The sequence below is a fragment of the Lynx rufus genome, unplaced genomic scaffold, assembly GCF_022079265.1.
Source record: "Lynx rufus isolate CCGP_SWC_20201006 ecotype Redwood Valley unplaced genomic scaffold, mLynRuf1.p SCAF_2, whole genome shotgun sequence".
Lineage (NCBI taxonomy): Eukaryota > Metazoa > Chordata > Mammalia > Carnivora > Felidae > Lynx > Lynx rufus.
This window is the reverse complement of record NW_025814834.1, coordinates 127286518-127303595: the sequence shown is the minus strand read 5'-3', so window position 1 is coordinate 127303595 and position 17078 is coordinate 127286518. Positions and strand designations below refer to the sequence as shown.

At 47.7% G+C, this 17078-nt stretch overlaps 1 protein-coding gene across 3 annotated transcripts; it reads left to right on the top strand.

Moving 5' to 3' along the window:
• The first annotated feature begins 1302 nt into the window (after window positions 1–1302).
• On the top strand, window positions 1303–6527 carry CUNH1orf162 (chromosome unknown C1orf162 homolog). 3 transcript variants are annotated; one of them, XM_047084724.1, is made up of 8 exons: window positions 1303–1372; window positions 1744–1884; window positions 3346–3465; window positions 3639–3686; window positions 4858–4918; window positions 5405–5499; window positions 5764–5831; window positions 5998–6527. In XM_047084724.1, exons 4-8 carry the CDS (start codon window positions 3650–3652, stop codon window positions 6154–6156), a joined length of 420 nt encoding a protein of 139 aa, XP_046940680.1. In that variant the 5' UTR covers window positions 1303–1372; window positions 1744–1884; window positions 3346–3465; window positions 3639–3649; the 3' UTR covers window positions 6157–6527. The 3 variants fall into 3 exon arrangements, with proteins under 3 accessions (XP_046940680.1, XP_046940682.1, XP_046940681.1); XM_047084726.1 differs by having other exon boundaries at window positions 3608–3686; XM_047084725.1 differs by lacking the exon at window positions 1303–1372 and having other exon boundaries at window positions 1711–1884.
• The last annotated feature ends 10551 nt before the right edge of the window (window positions 6528–17078 follow it).

Here is a 17078-nt window from a genome sequence, read left to right as displayed (position 1 = left end):
ATTTTGGATAATATTTCTAGATCCCTATGTTTATTTTTCTAAATTCATCTTCCCTCTACTTTTTACTACCCCTTTTAAGAGGCAGAGAGTACTTTAGGGGTGCCTAGGTGGCTCAGTTGGTTGAGCATCCGACTTTGGCTTGGGTCATGATCTCTCGGTTCATAGGTTCAAGCCCCACGTCGGGCTCTGTGCTGACAGCTCAGAGCCTGGAGCCTGTTCCAGAATCTGTGCCTCTCTCTCTGTCTCTGCCCCTCCCCCACTTGTGCTCTCTCTCAAAAATAAACATTATTGGGGCGCCTGGGTGGCGCAGTCGGTTAAGCATCCGACTTCAGCCAGGTCACGATCTCGCAGTCCGCGAGTTCGAGCCCCGCGTCAGGCTCTGGGCTGATGGCTCGGAGCCTGGAGCCTGTTTCCGATTCTGTGTCTCCCTCTCTCTCTGCCCCTCGCCCGTTCATGCTCTGTCTCTCTCTGTCCCAAAAATAAATTAAAAAACGTTGAAAAAAAAATTAAAAAAAAAAAACATTATTAAAAAAAAAGAGGCAGGGTACTTTATTAACATTATGTTATGAATACATGTTTATAAAGAAATAATTCGTGGGGTGCCTGGATGGCTCAGTCGGTTAGGCATCTGACTCTTGGTTTCCACTCAGGTCATGGTCTCACGATTTGTGAGTTCCAGCCCCGGCATCTGGCTCCGCGCTGACAGTGCAGAGCCTGCTTGGGATCCTTTCTCTCTCCCTCTCTCTCTGCCTCTCCCCGCTTGTGCTCTCTCTCTCAAAATAAAAAAATGAACTTTAAAAAGAAATAAATGATTCGTCTTCCCTTTGAAGGGATCGCCATAACTGTCAACACATTTCATGTGTGCCCAGCCAGCCGGCCCTTCACCCTTAATAGTGCTCTCCGTTTCTCCTTATCGACCTCATCTTTCTGGTTAGAACAAATGAGATTTTAAGATGCTTGGTGTCCGTGATAATATCCTGCTGTGACCTCCACCTTATCTAGCATGGTGGTTAAATACATAAGAGACACTTCATTAGAAAGAAACTTGTCTTAACCCCCTACATTCTGGTGTTCGTGTGTCAAAAGATACGAAAGAAGCTGTTTATGGAATTCAAAAATATATGCTTTTATAAAAAACAATTAAAAGTATATATATATATATATATATATATATATATATATATATATAGTGTTGGCCTCAAAGAGGAAGTCTGCCCTCAGGTTCAGATAAGATCTTTGCGACATACAGCCTGATGGCGGCAATAGCAGTAATCGTTTCGTCATTTCTGAAAAGTAGTACTAAGTCACGGAAGCAAGTGAAAAGTTCAGTCTTACACGATTGGCGTCTTGTGACCGGACTTTTTCTTAGAAGGTAATGCCTTTACCCCCATGCTTTTAATCTAGATGAAATAATCATTCACCAAAAGAAAATGTCATCTAATTTTTAGTGGTTGCTATCCTTTTTTTTTTTTTTTTTCTGTTTAATTTTATTTGGTGGGGGGAGGGTTGTATTTTGAGTAGCTGCAGTTAGCTGGTCGATTTTGTGGCAATCAGTAAGATTCTTCCCCGGGGTGGGGGGAAATGTGGGAAAGTAGATACGCTGTTTCTATTTTAATTTATGCTCTGTCAAATGTTTGTTTGGAGTGTTGTTTTCAAATGGAAATGTGTTTCCTGCTTTTCTTGGCCTGGATCTGTAAGTAGTTATTTCCCTGCAGCACTGTGTGTGAGGGTTTTGTCTTTCAGGGTGGGGTGGCCCAAAATATTTTAAAGGTGGCAACGGTGACATTTCTTTGTGATGGTGGTAAATTGAGAGCCATTCAAGTGAAGATTAAGATTTTACAGAATCCTACGGATCCGGAACCTCTCCCTCTCGTCTCCCCAGTGGTAAGGTTCAGTATAAATTCCTAGGGGATCAGAGTCTTTTTAGGGCAGACACATATTTCGATATTTCGAAAATACCCTGTACTAAATATTTTATGGTGCTCTACAAAGGGCACTGTTGACTTTTAAATTAGAAAAGGAGCAACAAATGCTAGAAAAATTGTTATCACCGGTGATTCTGCTGTAATGGTGGGCTTCCTGTATCTCGTGGCTCAGAATTCTCACCAAATTTTCCTGTCGGCACTTTTCTTATTACCCTAGGTTACATTATTTGGCCAACTGTAAGGCACTTAATGTTGCTGTTGCGGTTGTAACTGGTACATGGCGATGAGGTATCCTTCTCCCGCCCCTCCCCGTGTTCAAGGACTTGGAAATTCATTCACTTTTGAAAGCTGAACAATTAAACACAAATAATTGATGACATTTGTTGTCTAAATACATGACCTTAAAGTACAGCAGGTATAAGGAGAGCCAAAAATTCTTGTCAGGGCATGCCTCAATATGAAGTAGAACTGTGGTCTTCTAAAATTGTTTTATTATTTTATTTTATTATTTTTTTTTTAATTTTTTTTTTAACGTTTATTTATTTTCGAGACAGAGAGAGACAGAGCATGAACAGGGGAGGGGAGGGGCAGAGAGAGAGGGAGACACAGAATCTGAAACAGGCTCCAGGCTCTGAGCTGTCAGCACAGAGCCCGACGCGGGGCTCGAACTCACGGACCGTGAGATCATGACCTGAGCCGAAGTCGGACGCTTAACCGACCGAGCCACCCAGGCGCCCCTGTTTTATTATTTTATATAAATAAAAGTGGAAACCATTTTTATCAGCGAAGAAACTGGCTAAGCACACTATAGTACATAGCTGTAGCAGAAAGGCCTATCACCACTAAAAATGCTTATGGAGAGTTTTGAGTGGCATGGGAGGGATGTTTATGATTAAAAAAAAAAACTTAGTAAAAATAACAAAAAAGGAGACATGAAGAAGGCTCAACCAGATTTTAGGAAAATGCATGGAAATATAACTAAAAAGAATACACTAAAATATTAATAATTGGTAGTGGGATTTGGGGTTATTTTACTCTGCTGCCTTTAGGTACTTTATCTTTTTAGTACAAATAAATAAAAGAGAAAATACAGAAAGTTTCACATAACAAGCAGAACCATAGCCTAGATAAGGACACTGACATACTTGGAAAGACAATATGTGGACAGAATAAAAGCTCTGATACAGCCTAGAGGAAGGACCTTGAGGAAAAAATGGGTCCAAGCTTACCCAGCACCGCCAGGGAGGAGTGAGGCAAATACATCAGACCTATATGACGTTCAGTCTTAAAGTCATGCTTTCATCTTCTCCCATACTTAGTTCGATTCCATGTTTACCAAGAAAAACTGGTTTTAACTGACTTTTTTATATGTTCTGATAGAACACACTGGTGACACAACACGTTCCTTATGTCGTTTCAGTGTCTACATCAGTCTCCTGTGAGTTACTTGCTTGTGAGTCGGTTCTGGACCAATCAGCCTATTCTTGGCGCCCCGCTAAGATTAATTCTGGACGTGCAAAGCTGAGGACTAGTTGCTGAGGTGTGGTAACCATACCATATGAAGTCTGTGACCCCTGGCCTCACCAGAACACTCACCCTGACTTGCCTCTCTCTCATTGCTACCGCTCTGATATTCAAATCACACTCTCAGAGTTTGCCCCTTTGTTGCCTTTCCTTTCCAGGCTTTCTAAGAGGAACCTTTTTTATTTTCAGGGGAAGACAGCATGGGAGGAGGTCATTCCAAACCTGAATGCAACAACAGTAAGTCCAGGGCAGGAACCGTTACCTGCCCCACTGCTAAGTTAATCTGGACTGGCATCACCACCATCAATTTTACCTTGACGCAGAATCTAATGACAGGAAGAGAGAAAAGGGGAACCAAAGAGAACAATCTGGTCCTCCCAATTTGAGTAAAGCATGTCTCTGTGCTCGGTACCAGACGGGCTGGGTAGTTTATGGCAATACACTTCCCTTCCCTTCCTGGTCCCCTATTTATGGTGCAGGCATTAACACCCTGCCCTGTCGCTGCCTTTGGCTAGTCACTGTGAAAAGCTGCCCTGCAAACAAAGGAACAAACTAAAATAGGTAGCAGTTTACAAGGCCAAGTTCCCTAAAACATTGGGAAATGCTAGTTCTGGGTTTTGCTTTTGGTTCTCTACTCCCTGGCCTTGAGATTGTTGGCTTAAGTCCCAGGGAGCATATCTCCTAGGGGTCCTATTAAATCTTTGAGGGGCCACAGGAGAGGTTTGTTTGTTTGTTTGTCAAAGGGACACATGGGACTGCAAAAACGCTAGGCTTCTCTTTCATTGGTTTAGCTGATGGGGTTTTTTGTTTGTTTTTTTAATGTTTATTTTTGAGAGAGAGAAAGAGAGACAGCATGAGTGGCAGAGAGGCAGAGAGAGAGGGAGACAGAATCTGAAGCAGGCTCCAGGCTCCGAGCTGTCAGCACAGAGCCTGACGCGGGGCTCGAGCTCACAAACTGTGAGTCATGACCAGAAGTCGGAGGCTTAACCAACTGAGCCACCCAGGTGCGCCTAGCTGATTGTTTTTTAAGTTCCAACTCTAATTTTCACATGAAAGGATCGAGGATCTAGGAAACACTGTTCTCTTCTTTTTTTTTTTTTAATGTTTATTTATTTTTGAGAGACAGGGAGAGAACATCAGCAGGGGAGGGGCAGAGAGATAGGGAGACACAGAATCCCAAGCAGGCTCTGCACTCAGCCGGACGCGGGGCTTGAACTCCTGAACTGTGAGATCGTGACCTGAGCTGAAACCAAAAGTTGGACACTTAAGCCACTCAGTCACCCCTCCCCTATTGCAGAGTGTAGCACCCCCAGCATTTATCTCCACGGGTTGCTTGGATAGGGAGGGGCGCCTGGGGACATTCATGAGACGGGACAGGGACACTAATCCCCTTTCTGTTCGCTCACAGACAAACAAAGCACCAACACAGTAGCCCCAACACCTCCGTTCTCCTTCTGGGAGCGCACCAAGTAAGTGCTCCACCCATTTCGTCTGGTACCCCAAGGCCCCGGATTTTGCGTTGCCAGCTTAGGAGCGTGACTTAGGAGGAACTTAGGAGGGCGGTCTGGGGAAAAGGGAGCAGAAACAGCTGAAGAACTGAACTCGTGTTTTTATTTTCAGAGTGTGGTTCTTAACCCCAGGTTGCCCAGGGAGGGGAGATCCCTCAAGAGATCCATGAATCCCCTCAGCGGATAGATGAAATCTGCTCTGGGGGGGGGGTACCTATGAAGATTTTAGGGAGGGAAGAGAGCCCACAGTTTCCACTGAGGCCTCAAATAGTTCTGGAACCCAAAAGCAAAAAGCTGAAAAGCAGTGGGTAAGAGTGAAAGTCACCTAACCAACATGGCAGCTATAGCAGGGATTTATGCACGGGTGGGAAAGAGGACCTCCTGGCCTCTGGCAAAGGCCTTCAGAAAGTCCAGCGGTCCGTCTCGTCCCTTTCTTTGCCAAAACAGCATACAGTATTTGCTCTTGGCCTTTTTTGCCGGGGTCCTGCTCACGCTGCTGCTGTTGGCCCTTATCTTCTTCGTCATAAAGAGCTACAGGAAACGTAAGTGGTCTCTGAGAGACGGCACGGCTCTCACTGCCCAGCCATTGAGAACAGACGTGGCTCTGAGGGGGAGTAGAACCCAGGGAGCTCACCCTGTCTGCAGACTGAGGACCTGAATCCCCAGACTTCTCCACCTGCCCTCCCACCCTCCACGCTTCCCACCTCCAACACCCAGCCTTCACCCCAGCCTGCAGGGAAAGCCTTCCCATTCTTCCAGACCCCATTGCTGAGACTTGTCCCTCTCTTTCCTGGCACCTGAGGCAGGTCACTCTAGTCCCTGCGCCCTGGATCCTCCCTTCGATCCTCACTCTGGCCAAGATCCTCCGGCCAAGGTAAGATGACCATGTTGTTTCCGGGACCCTGGGCAAGTGCATCTTGGAAGGGTTCTTCTGATCTCTTTGGTCCTCTGTGACCACAGCTTCCAAATGGCTTCTAAAGAGACACCTTCCTCCGAAACCAACTCACTCACTCCTCTGCCTCCTCCTCCTTCCTCTGCAGCTTTCATCCCCAGAGGAAGCACTCACCTATGCTAGCATGACTTTCCAAATCGCAGAAAAGAATCATCACCTGACTGAGAAACATTCTGCAGGCTTGGATCCGGTTGTCTACTCTCAGATCAAAGTGACAAACTCACCCGACCTTTCCAGTGAGGCTTGACGCCAGTCCCTCTTATCTCAGCTCCGTCTTTATATATCACTTTCCCTTTGGACAAATTTGGGACCACAGCCTGACCAGACTACAGTTGGAGTTGTTGGGGTGTGATCTGGCCATGTTAGCCAGCATGTTTGAAGACCAAGGGCCCATCTTTCCCTTGGCCTGAGAAAAGATTGCTGGCCCGGCCGCTTGAACGGACAGTCTGATAGCCCCTCAAGGGCTGAGACTGCCTCGCTTGTCCCCTTCCAACGAGTGTGGTAGTACAGAGCTCAGGGCACAAAGAATGTTCACTCAGGGCCGCTGATCAGTTTGGGAGAAGTCAACCAACTGGGCAAGTTAGCAAGAATTACAAATAAAAGCAAACCCCCTGCAAAGCCGGCCCCTCCTGCATCATGCATTTGTCTGTCCCCGTCACCTCCAAAGACGCAGAGCTCATGCACAGCCAGAAGCCTAACAGAGGTGACGGGACTCTAGATCAAGTTCAGGATTGATTGGGGCACAGGTCTCAAGCTCTGCACCAACTAGCTGCATTCTTTTGGGTAAGTGTGTGAAACTTTTTATTTTTTTATTTTTTAAAATGTTTATTTTTGAAAGAGAGAGAGACAGAGCGTGAGCAGGGGAGGGGCAGAGAGAGAGGGAGACACAGAATCCGAAGCAGGTTCCAAGCTCCGAGCTATTGGCACAGAGCCCGACCTGGGGCTCGAACTCATGAACCCTGAGATCATGACCTGAGCCCATGTCCGATGCTTAACGGACTGAGCCGCCCAAGTGTCCCAAGTGTGTTGTTAAACTTTTTAAAGCTTCAACTGCTTCATCTTGAAAACAGAATAATACTTACCTCTTAGTGTGAGAATAAGTGAGATGGCATCTACTTAGGTACTTCATACGTTCCAGAGTTTTACATAAATACAAAGTCCCTGTTGTGTAAAGTGCTATTCAAATCATCTTCTTGCTATAGCATAAAAGATATGCCAAGCAATATTACATGGAACTAAGGATTAAATGTTAACTCCCCTAAATCCTAATGGATAATCCCATATATAATCCCAGTAAAAATACCAATAAGGTTATTTTTCACTCAGTGAGGTTCCTGTATAGATAATAAACAAGAAAGTAAATCCAGGAAAATCTATACAAAGAAGCAAATAAAAGTAATCTGGGAAGGCTAGTCCTCACAGCTAACTAAAAGTATTATTTTATCAAGCATGACGGACTAAAACATGTTCCTGGTTCATGAATAAACAAATGGGATAGAGTAAAAAGACTAAAAAAAGATCAAAATCCATGAAGAAATTTAGAGTATGATGAAGATAGCATATCCAATCATTTGGGGGAAATTGGTTAATTCATAAACGGTGTTTAGACAGGTAGGTAGCCATATGGATGAAAGTAAGACCAGAATCTACACCTCCCTTCTTAAATCATAATAAATTCAAGATACATAAAAAATTTAACTGTAAAAACATTATAAAAGTATTAGAAGAGGGGCGCCTAGGTGGCCTCGTCGGTTGAGGGTCCGACTCTTGATTTCAGCTCAGGACATGATCTCACGGTTCGTGGGCTTGAGCCCTACATTGGGCTCCGTGCTAACCGTGTGGAGGCTGCTTGGGATTCTCTCTCTCCCTCTCTCTGCTCCTCCCCTGCTCACACACAGGCGCACGCTCTCTCTCTCAAAATAAATAAACATTTTAAGAAATTAAATTAATAAATAAAAAATTTTAAAGTACCAGAAGAATATATAGGAGAATTTTTAAAACATAGTGGTGCATGCCTCAAATGTATGACCTGGAGCCAATAAACCAGGAAAGACTGATTAACTGGGCTTACAAAATACTATTCAAAATGCCAAGCTTGGAAAATATTTGCAAAGCACCTTATAGCCAAAAGGCTAATTTTCTTAATATATTAAGAGCTCCGGAATATATTAGGGCTCCTAATATATTAAGTCAACAGGGAAGAAATCAGCAACTCAGTAGAAAATAGAAGACCAAGGATAGGTCTATTGGTCACAGAAAAGGAAATGTAAGTGGCTTGTTTAAACATATGAAGAGATACTCAAGTTTACTCGTAATGAGAGAAACAGTAGTTAAAACTACAATTAGATCTTTTCTGTCAGTGAGGTTGGCGACCTTCAGAAAGTTTGCTAACAAACAGCTTGGGCAGGACTGTGGAGACCCAAGGCACACATGCAATTGCTACGGAGGCAATTTGGCAAGAGCTGGTGACGTTTTAAAATCTGCTGCTGCGAAGCGGGTGATGGGCATTGAGCAGGGCACCTGTTGGGATGAGCACCGGGTGTTGTATGGAAACTAATTTGACAACAAATTTTATATTAAAAAAAAAATCTATTGCTGCGAACACATCCTATGGAAAGTCGCCTATGTAGTTGAAATCGCAGTTCATAAGATCACCTAACACTTAGCAAGGCTTGTTATACTTGAAGTGTATTCTAAGTGTTTGGCACGTGTTCATGGAAGCCTCACGAAACACTAGGAGGTGACAGTTTTACTGTTCCTGTTTTAGAACAGAAAGGGAGGCTCTGAGAGGCTCAGTAACTTGCCCGAGTTCACACTGCTAAGTAAGTAGGGGTGCTGGGGCTCACACCTACGGAGGCTGGCTCCAGAGTTTGCCCGTTTTTCCATTATCATCAATGATCTGAAACAGTGAGAGATGGAGAAAACCCTCAGTGTCTGTTGAAGAGGGGACTGGCTAATGGAGTACAACGTAGCCATTAAAAAGAAGGAAGCCACTCTATGTTCGAAGAAAAGAAGGATTTCCAAGTTATGTTAGATGAAAAGTGCCAGCTGCAGAACAGAATTCTGAATACACTCTATTCATGTCCAGTAGAGAACGTGTGTGTGTGTGTGTGTGTGTGTGTATGCACATGTGTGCCTGCACGGGTGTGCACCTGTATTTGTGCACATTTAGTCTCTGAAAGAAAACACCATGAACTGGTCTTAGTGATTGCTCTCCTGGGAGCTTGATAACTGAGAGACCGAGGGGTAAGGGTGGGAGGAGGTATCGTCCCTTAAAAGCCTTTCGATAACTTTTTTTTTAAATGTTTTTATTTATTTTTGAGAGAGAGAGAGAGAGACAGAGCATGAGCGGGGGAGGGACAGAGAGAGGGAGACACAGAAGCCGAAGCAGGCTCCAGGCTCTGAGCTGTCAGCAGAGCCCGATGTGGGGCTTAAACCTTTGAACCTCGAGATCATGCCCTGAGCCGAAGTCGGACACTTAACCAACTGAGCCACCCAGGTGCCCGATCCTTTCTGTGACTTTTGAAGTTCTTCATTTACCTTGATGAGGATCTTCAGGGGACCTGATACCCAGTGCTCCCATCCCCACCTGAATTCTGAACTGAGAAACAAGAGGACTCAGCAGAGAAAGAACAAAGTACTATCTTTATTACAAACGTAGCACTGGAGAACACAGAGAAAGTGTGTCGTCAGAGAATTGGGCAAGTCCCCTCCCCTCCCCACATCCCAACCAGTGGCTCAGCTGCCCCCAGGAGTTGCAGAAGAGATCATGTGCTCTTTGAAAGCTGCACCCAGACTTTCCCTTGCTGGTTAAAAAAGGAAGAGGAAGGGGCGCCTGGGTGGCTAGGTCAGTTAAGCGTCCGGCTTCGGCTCAGGTCATGATCTCGCGGTTTGTGGGTTTGAGCCCCGTGTCAGGCTCTGTGCTGACAGCTCAGAGCCTGGAGCCTGCTTTGGATTCTGTGTTTCCCCTCTCTCCTCCCAACCACCCCCGCTCCTTCTCTGTCTCTCTCTATCTCTCAAGAATAAATAAACTTAAAAAATTAAAAGAAAAAAAGAAGAGGAAGGGCAGAGCGGGTACACCCAGCGTCCCACCCATAGACTCACATCAGATAGGTCACTTCTTCTCTGTTGGGGTATCATTGAGGAGTGTTACCCTAATGGAGCTCAGTCTGCCGCAAAGGAAGCAAGAATGGGAGGCAAGCAGCCTCCACAAATCTCTTTTAAAAAAACATTAGGTAAGGGGTGCCTGGGGGGCTCAGTCAGTTAAGCATCTGACCCTTGGTTTTGGCTCAGGTCATGATCTCACGTTTCATGAGCTTGAGCCCTGCATCGGGCTCTGCACTGACATTGCAGAACCTGCTTGGGATTGTCTCTCTCTCCCTCTCTCTCTGCCCCTCCCTCGCTCTCTTTCTCTCTCTTAAATAAGCTTTAAAAAATACATTAGGTAATATTTTTAAGAAACTGAGGTAGGAAAATTAACATTCAAAGAAATCAATTTGGCCAATGTCTCGCATCTAGTAAGCGGCAGAGCAACATTTAAATCCAAGTCTTCCAACTTCCGATTCCTGGCATCTTGCCTGCACGCCAAGCTGGCCCACCCAGAGCAGGTAGAATGGCAGAGAAACTAGCAAGGGAAAGTCAGGTGACCTAATCGAGAGCGTGTGCATTCTGAGATGGAGCAGTGGCTCCTGAGAGCTGGATTTTTAAAAATCAGTGTTTATTTTTAAGAAAGAGAGAGAGGGAGGGGCAGAGAGCAAGGGAGACAGAGGATCTGAAGCAGGCTCCACGCTGTCAGCGTATAGAGCCTGATTCCGGGCTCGAACGCACAAACCACGAAGTCGAACGCTTCACCTGAGCCACCTTAGCATCCATTGACAGCTGGATTTTGAGAAGGCAGTGGAAGAGCGGGCCCAGTTTGGGAGCAAACAAACCGAGGAGAAAGACGGTTTGGGGACGAGTCTTGTGCAGAGACCACAGCACAGCAGAGTGGCCAGCCCCGGGAGGGCAGCCAAGGCCCTTCTGTCGTTGGCTGTGGGGAGCACCTCAGGGAGGTCTCTCTAGCTGTCACCCGTTCCCAAACTCGGGGCTGACAGCAAACAATTCTACAGACCTGTGAAGCTAGAAGCCACCTCAGCTTTCCAGTCGAGAGCCAGTGCTTTTTACGTGGCTCCAAGAGGAGGAGTAAGCATTGTCCCAGGGCCACCCACTTGGACATGAAGTATCACATTAATTGCTCTTGCTTTTTTCTTGAAGCTTCCCCATTTTTAGTAGCAGAGCCGTACGTTTACAAAGTTTTGGGTTTTGTCTCCCTGTCGTGAAAACTGGTGTGCACCCGGTCTTGCTGGATGAAATGAGCCATTAAATAATTGACCAGAGATTCAAAAGGTCAGTGCCAGGGACGGGAGGGAAAAAAAGGCTCTAGAACCCTGGTTCATGGAATCAGAGCCAACCTGTAGGATTCTCAGGGAAATGGCTCTCCAGACTCATAAGTATACATCTTCCAAGAATAACGATAGATGTCTTCATCTGTCACGGAAGATTGATGCCTGCTGTCTTGCCTCGTGCAGTAAGATGGCCCCACGGGGCCCACACTGGATTGCTATTTGTAGAATCTGCAGGCTTGTGCTTGAACGTGGCCACGGAGGAGGGCCTGGAGTTGTTTTGTAGATGAGGGAAAAGGCAACACTTTTGACGCTGTTTGCTCTAAGACTCTGGGAGGGAGGGGATCTGGCCACAAGGACACAGGGAGGATGGCAGGAAACGGACGGTCCCCACACCCCTGCCCCTTCTCATCGGGCTTCTGGGTAGCATTGAGCTCCCCACCGACAGAGGGGTTTGGGTGGAAGACACCGTGAAAGCCTGGACCTAAATGTGCAGGGCACGTGCAGAATTGTGGCACGAGCAATTCTCCCTGCCCCCGCCCCACGCTGACCTCAGGACTGCTGATTACCCTGAGTGCTGACACTGGCCGGCACCCTACTGCAAGATACCAGAAGAGCGGGGTTTTTATGAGGGCAGCAGAGGCGGTGATGGGGAGCCCCTGGGAACCCCCTGAAATTGCAGGAAAAGACTTTATATGGGGAGAGAAGGCGCAGACGTGCAGGTGGTTGCTGAGAGCTTAGGTAATTCTGCCGTTAATGACGGTATAGCTTCACTTGCACCCACGGCTGCCGATGCCTCGGTCTTGATTTGTATTTCCTGGTTTGACCGAATATTTCACCCACCACGCCTCGGCTTCTCACCGGTCACGAGCAGCATCCGTTCAGTCTGGTGGCGGTTTCCCACAGAGGACCACCTTTTCACCAAGAAGATCGGAGAAACGTTGATTTCGCCTCATGGGGGTAGGACAGCGTGTAATACCAATGTAGAAGCAGATATTGCAATATCATAGTTTAAACTTTCCCAGAAATCCATTTCCAGTGATATCCCAGGAGACGTTAGTCATGCCTCAGAGTTTATTCAACACCAGTGAGGAGTTCATGGGCGAACCAATAAAACACAAGGGATCTCCTGATCCCCTGACCAAGATGCTGCCCTCTCTTCACCTGGCAGCTAGCCGAGGGTGTGGAAACTAAGATCTTGAGATGTTGTCGACCGCGGCAGCAGCCTTGCTCTGGCATGGCCTAGCACAGCTCCCGTGGCTAATACTGTTCTTACCTAGCTGCAAGCCAGCGCCGGCAACCTGGGAGGGGGGCCTTCGGAACACCTGAGAGATCACAATCTATCCCCAAGATGTGGGCCGGTCGTCACGGTGACTATGGCAGCATCACTTTATTTATAAACTAAATGAAAGAGATCTTCAGTCATGTCTGTTCAGGACGAGCCATTTTCTTTGGAGCCAGGACACCAGGAGGAGGGCTTCAAAGAGTCGTCTACTTTGTGGGGAATAGACAAAGGAAATGGAGTTGAGATGTGTTGCCTACCTCTGCCGAGTGGTTTCTGCCACAGAAGTTGCAAACTCTCTCCTGGTGGCTTTACGGGGCCTAAACACCAAAGTTTGTCTTCAGGGCAGAAATCAGCTGTCATTACTTCAAAGCCCATTGGTCAGTCAGTAGGGATGCTTGGCACATGGGGCCTGCATTCACCTCCCACCGAGCTTCGGTGATATAATGCAACCGGACCCCTTCAAAGCCCAGGAACGTCAAAGCCAGAAGGGCCCTTGATTCCAGCTGCCATGTTTCAACTGGCTGAGTGTGAGGAAGCAGGCTGGGGCTAAAACAGGTTGCACCGCCCCTGGCTACAAGGGAAGGGGGTTGGATTCCGTTGCCTCAACTTCCACGACACCATGTGCTTCTCCCGTACCGTCCTTATGCTAGCTGACACATTTTTCATCTGTGTGATAGTTTGTCTTCCTCCCACTCTACCTTATAAGTGCCATGAAGACAGATGCTATGTCTTTCGCTCATCTTTGTATCCCCAGCATCTAGCACGGTCCTTGTGCTTGAAAGAATGAATGAATGTATGAATTAAAAGCTCGTGGGGAGTATGAGAATGGAGTCCTCAATCGCTAGAGAAGAAAACAGGCCCAGAGAAACGACAAGTTACCCAAGATCATGCCTTAAGGCGGTGACGTTGTCTGTCTTAGCAAAAAACCTAGAATACAATTGGGTCCCGAAGGGAGCAGTCTTGGGTAGAACTGAGAAAGATGTTGCCTTGTCTATATTCTTCACCTCCATGGTTCCCAAAGCTCTAAGAGGACAAAATGGAGCCATGGCTTTGATTTCTTAGGGCTCCTGCTCCACCTGGGGCCACGTTATCACAGAGAGACTAGGAGACGTCACAGCCTTAACTGTGACTCTCAGATTCCTCTGGCGTTACCCTTGTGCTTCCGTAGCAGGCGTTGCCACACGTGCACGTGTGTGCGTGTGCGCGCCTGTGTTTTCCGTCATTCTCTGAAATGTTTTTCTGCACTTCCACACCCACAGGAGGGGGGAGTCTATTTTGTACCTATGCCTACAGTCTCTCCACTGCCCAAGGTACTTCTGTGTCTTCTGAGCATAAACATAAAGAAAATTAAAATAAAGAAACCCTACTGGCCAAGCAGTGGCACTTGTATACGATGTTCTTTCTAGCCTGTGTCCACTTGAGGGGTTAGCAGAACCACCACATGGTTGCCTTAAGAATTTTGGTTTTGTTTGTTTGTTTGTTTGTTTTAACATTTTTATTTATTTTTTGGGACAGAGAGAGACAGAGCATGAACGGGGGAGGGGCAGAGAGAGAGGGAGACACAGAATCGGAAACAGACTCCAGGCTCTGAGCCATCAGCCCAGAGCCCGACGCGGGGCTCGAACTCACAGACCGCGAGATCGTGACCTGGCTGAAGTCGGACGCTTAACCGACTGCGCCACCCAGGCGCCCCAAGAATTTTGGTTTTTCTGATGCTGCCCCAAAGGAAAGGTGCCCAGATCCACACAGTCCCTGCTGAACAAACTTCCTGTTCTCTGTCTAGGAAGGGAGATCCCTAAGTCAGGTGGCTGTGGGGCGCAGGGCCCAGGAAGAGCCAAGGAAGGAACTTACCAGAGGTGTGGGGATCACAGAAGGAGCTTGACTGGTTCTCTGGCTTCTAGCTGGGCCTTTACCTGTAATTGCCCAAGGGCAGAAGGAGACACAAAGCTTAAGGGCTGTTCCTCCCTTGGCTTAAGACTACAGTTGAGGCCATGGGCCTGTCCTCTTCTGCTCCTGACCCTTCTCAAGGAGACTTTTCTATGTCTGCTTACCCAGTGGCCCCAGAGGTCCTTTGGTAAGTCCCTCCAGATGAACAAAAAGTTTCAAAGAGTAAGGCTGCCTCCCAAAGCTTGCGTGCTGGGGGGGCAGGTGGCCCTCGCACACAATGGGACCCATGGTGTGACCATCTCAGGGCCTCCCTCCTCCTTAGTCTACACATACCTCCACTTACCAAGGCTACTGTGTCCTCTCTGTGACCTCTCACGGGGCCTTTGTCACCATGAAGCAGAATCTACCCCTGTCTATGGGCTGACTGCATTGGCCTCCATGGGTCCAGGCAACAGATGAGGGGCACATTCACTCGTGTGAAAGTTTTCCTTGGCCCTTTCATTTTCCTTAATCCCCACCCCCAATGGCCACTTACCCCTTCTATTCCTCTGGCTTCTCTGCCTTTCGGACAAGTGACTAATTATAGAGAGTATCCCCAAGCCTGTGATCAGTATGCAGATTATGAGAATGGACATATCGGAAGGAATCACAGACAGACTTCATGTCAACTGAAAAGAAACCACCTTTCACTTCCGTGCTCAGGATCCCCATTCCTGGGATCTGTCCCTCTGCCCTGCTCCCACCCCACCTAGTCCCAGTAGCTCCTGGCCACCACGTCCCTTCAGAGTGCCCGTGTTCTTCAGCCCACGCCTGTTTGGACCCGGGATGGCGGTCTGACCAAGCGGGGCTGAGCCCTTGCCTCAGAAACTAACATGGACCCAGAGCAGGAGGATCCAGTGTTTAGACTGGATGGCCTCTTGAACAGGGGAGGCATAAACTCCGGAGCTAGAAGTGGCTGCAACGAAACAGAAAAGGGCAGTGCAGAGAGAGAGAGAGAGAGAGAGAGAGGAAGCAAACACACATGAGAGCAGTGGATCAGAGACAGAGACAAAGTCCCAAAGACATTCCGGACCATTGCTGAGGGTGCCATGTCTTACCTTTCATGCATGAACACTGCTCTCCCCTTAGGGTAGATCCTCCTTTTTAATTAACATCACGAGAGGGCATTTTTGCTATTTACCTTCAAGAGTCCTAAACAATATTGTTCTGAAAGAAACCACGTGGTCACATTGAAGCTACACAGTTCAGGTGGAGAACGAGAACCAACGACATGCAGCTAAAGAGCAGCAGGTGCAAATCAGTTGCCACGCTGTGTTATCCTCGCCTGCCTCCCACCCAACCCCCCAACACCGGCCTGTCCTCCCCAAGGTCCGACTCACCTGGAGGGTTGGCCTTGTGAGCCACATTGGAAGCCCTGCAGCTCCAGTGCCTGTCGCCTGAGAGGTCTGCAGCAGAAAGGACTGGTTGGGGGTCAAGTGAGGCCAGCCCCCAGGCCTGCCCTTTGCCTTCGGCATCTCTGCGTCTCTGCCCGTCATTCAATCCCCAGAGAACGAGTGCTCTGGGCAACTCTGCTGGGTCGAGCAGAGGCACGGGGCGTAGCTGTATAAATGCGCCCTGCACAGGGCACAGGCTGGAGGGAACAGGTAGGAGCTGAAATCCAGCCCACCCTCTGCTGGCCAAGCCATATGCCCTGCCACTGGGCTCCAGGCACCGCGAGGAAGGGCCACCTTTCCAGAGGTGCACCAAAGCCCTGTGTGGACTAGATGTGGCCCATGGTTAGAGAGTTCCAGGCTGAAGGCTATGATACCAGAGGCACAAGAGGGCCAGTCCAATCCTTAAGGAACGGATCGATAGGTGGCATCGTTGCCACACTGTGCTCGTGGCAGCCACTGAAACCCAATGGGGGAAGTTCTGCCATGGCCCACCCACACTGCCGTCTCTGGCAAATCTCGTTGGGGAGGGGCAGGGGTCTTTGTTTCACTGAAACTAAGGAGCACATTTAGGCGAGGCCTCTTTCATCCTGAGCCTAAAACAGTGCAGTAGAAACATTTTAGGTGTGAAGGATGCCACACATTCAATAAGATGCTTCCTAAACAAATTACTAGTTGGTCAAGTGTGAGCAAGATTCTCTAGCCCCAGGAGGCTTCCTGTAGCTTCCCTTAAGTCCTCGCTCGGTTTGTTTTCCTACTGGCATTGTGTTCTGGATTATGATAGAAAGGCATCGCTTCTAGAAATGGAAACACTGAGAAGCCACAGAAGGACAAAGAGGAAGGCTGGTACTTTCCATAAGCTCTTTGCCTGAGCAGAGGCTTTCTGATTTAAAAAGAGGTTTTCAGCATTGGACAGAAGAATTCGGGTGAGCATCTGGAGAGCTGTGTCTCAGCCCTGGCCCAAAGGAGCAGTTGACCGGCTTAGATAGACCTCCTCCCACCACAGGCTCAAGTTCAACCTATACCCACCCAGTGGCCTCCCCGTGTAAACTGCACTCCTAACCAGTTTGGCCGTGATAGTTACGCCTGTGGATGATGAAATTAGTTAGCGGATGGTCTTTGAAGGTCCTCTTCCAGACACCTGGGTCATTTTTTACAGCTTCACTCACCTCTCAAGAAATGGATC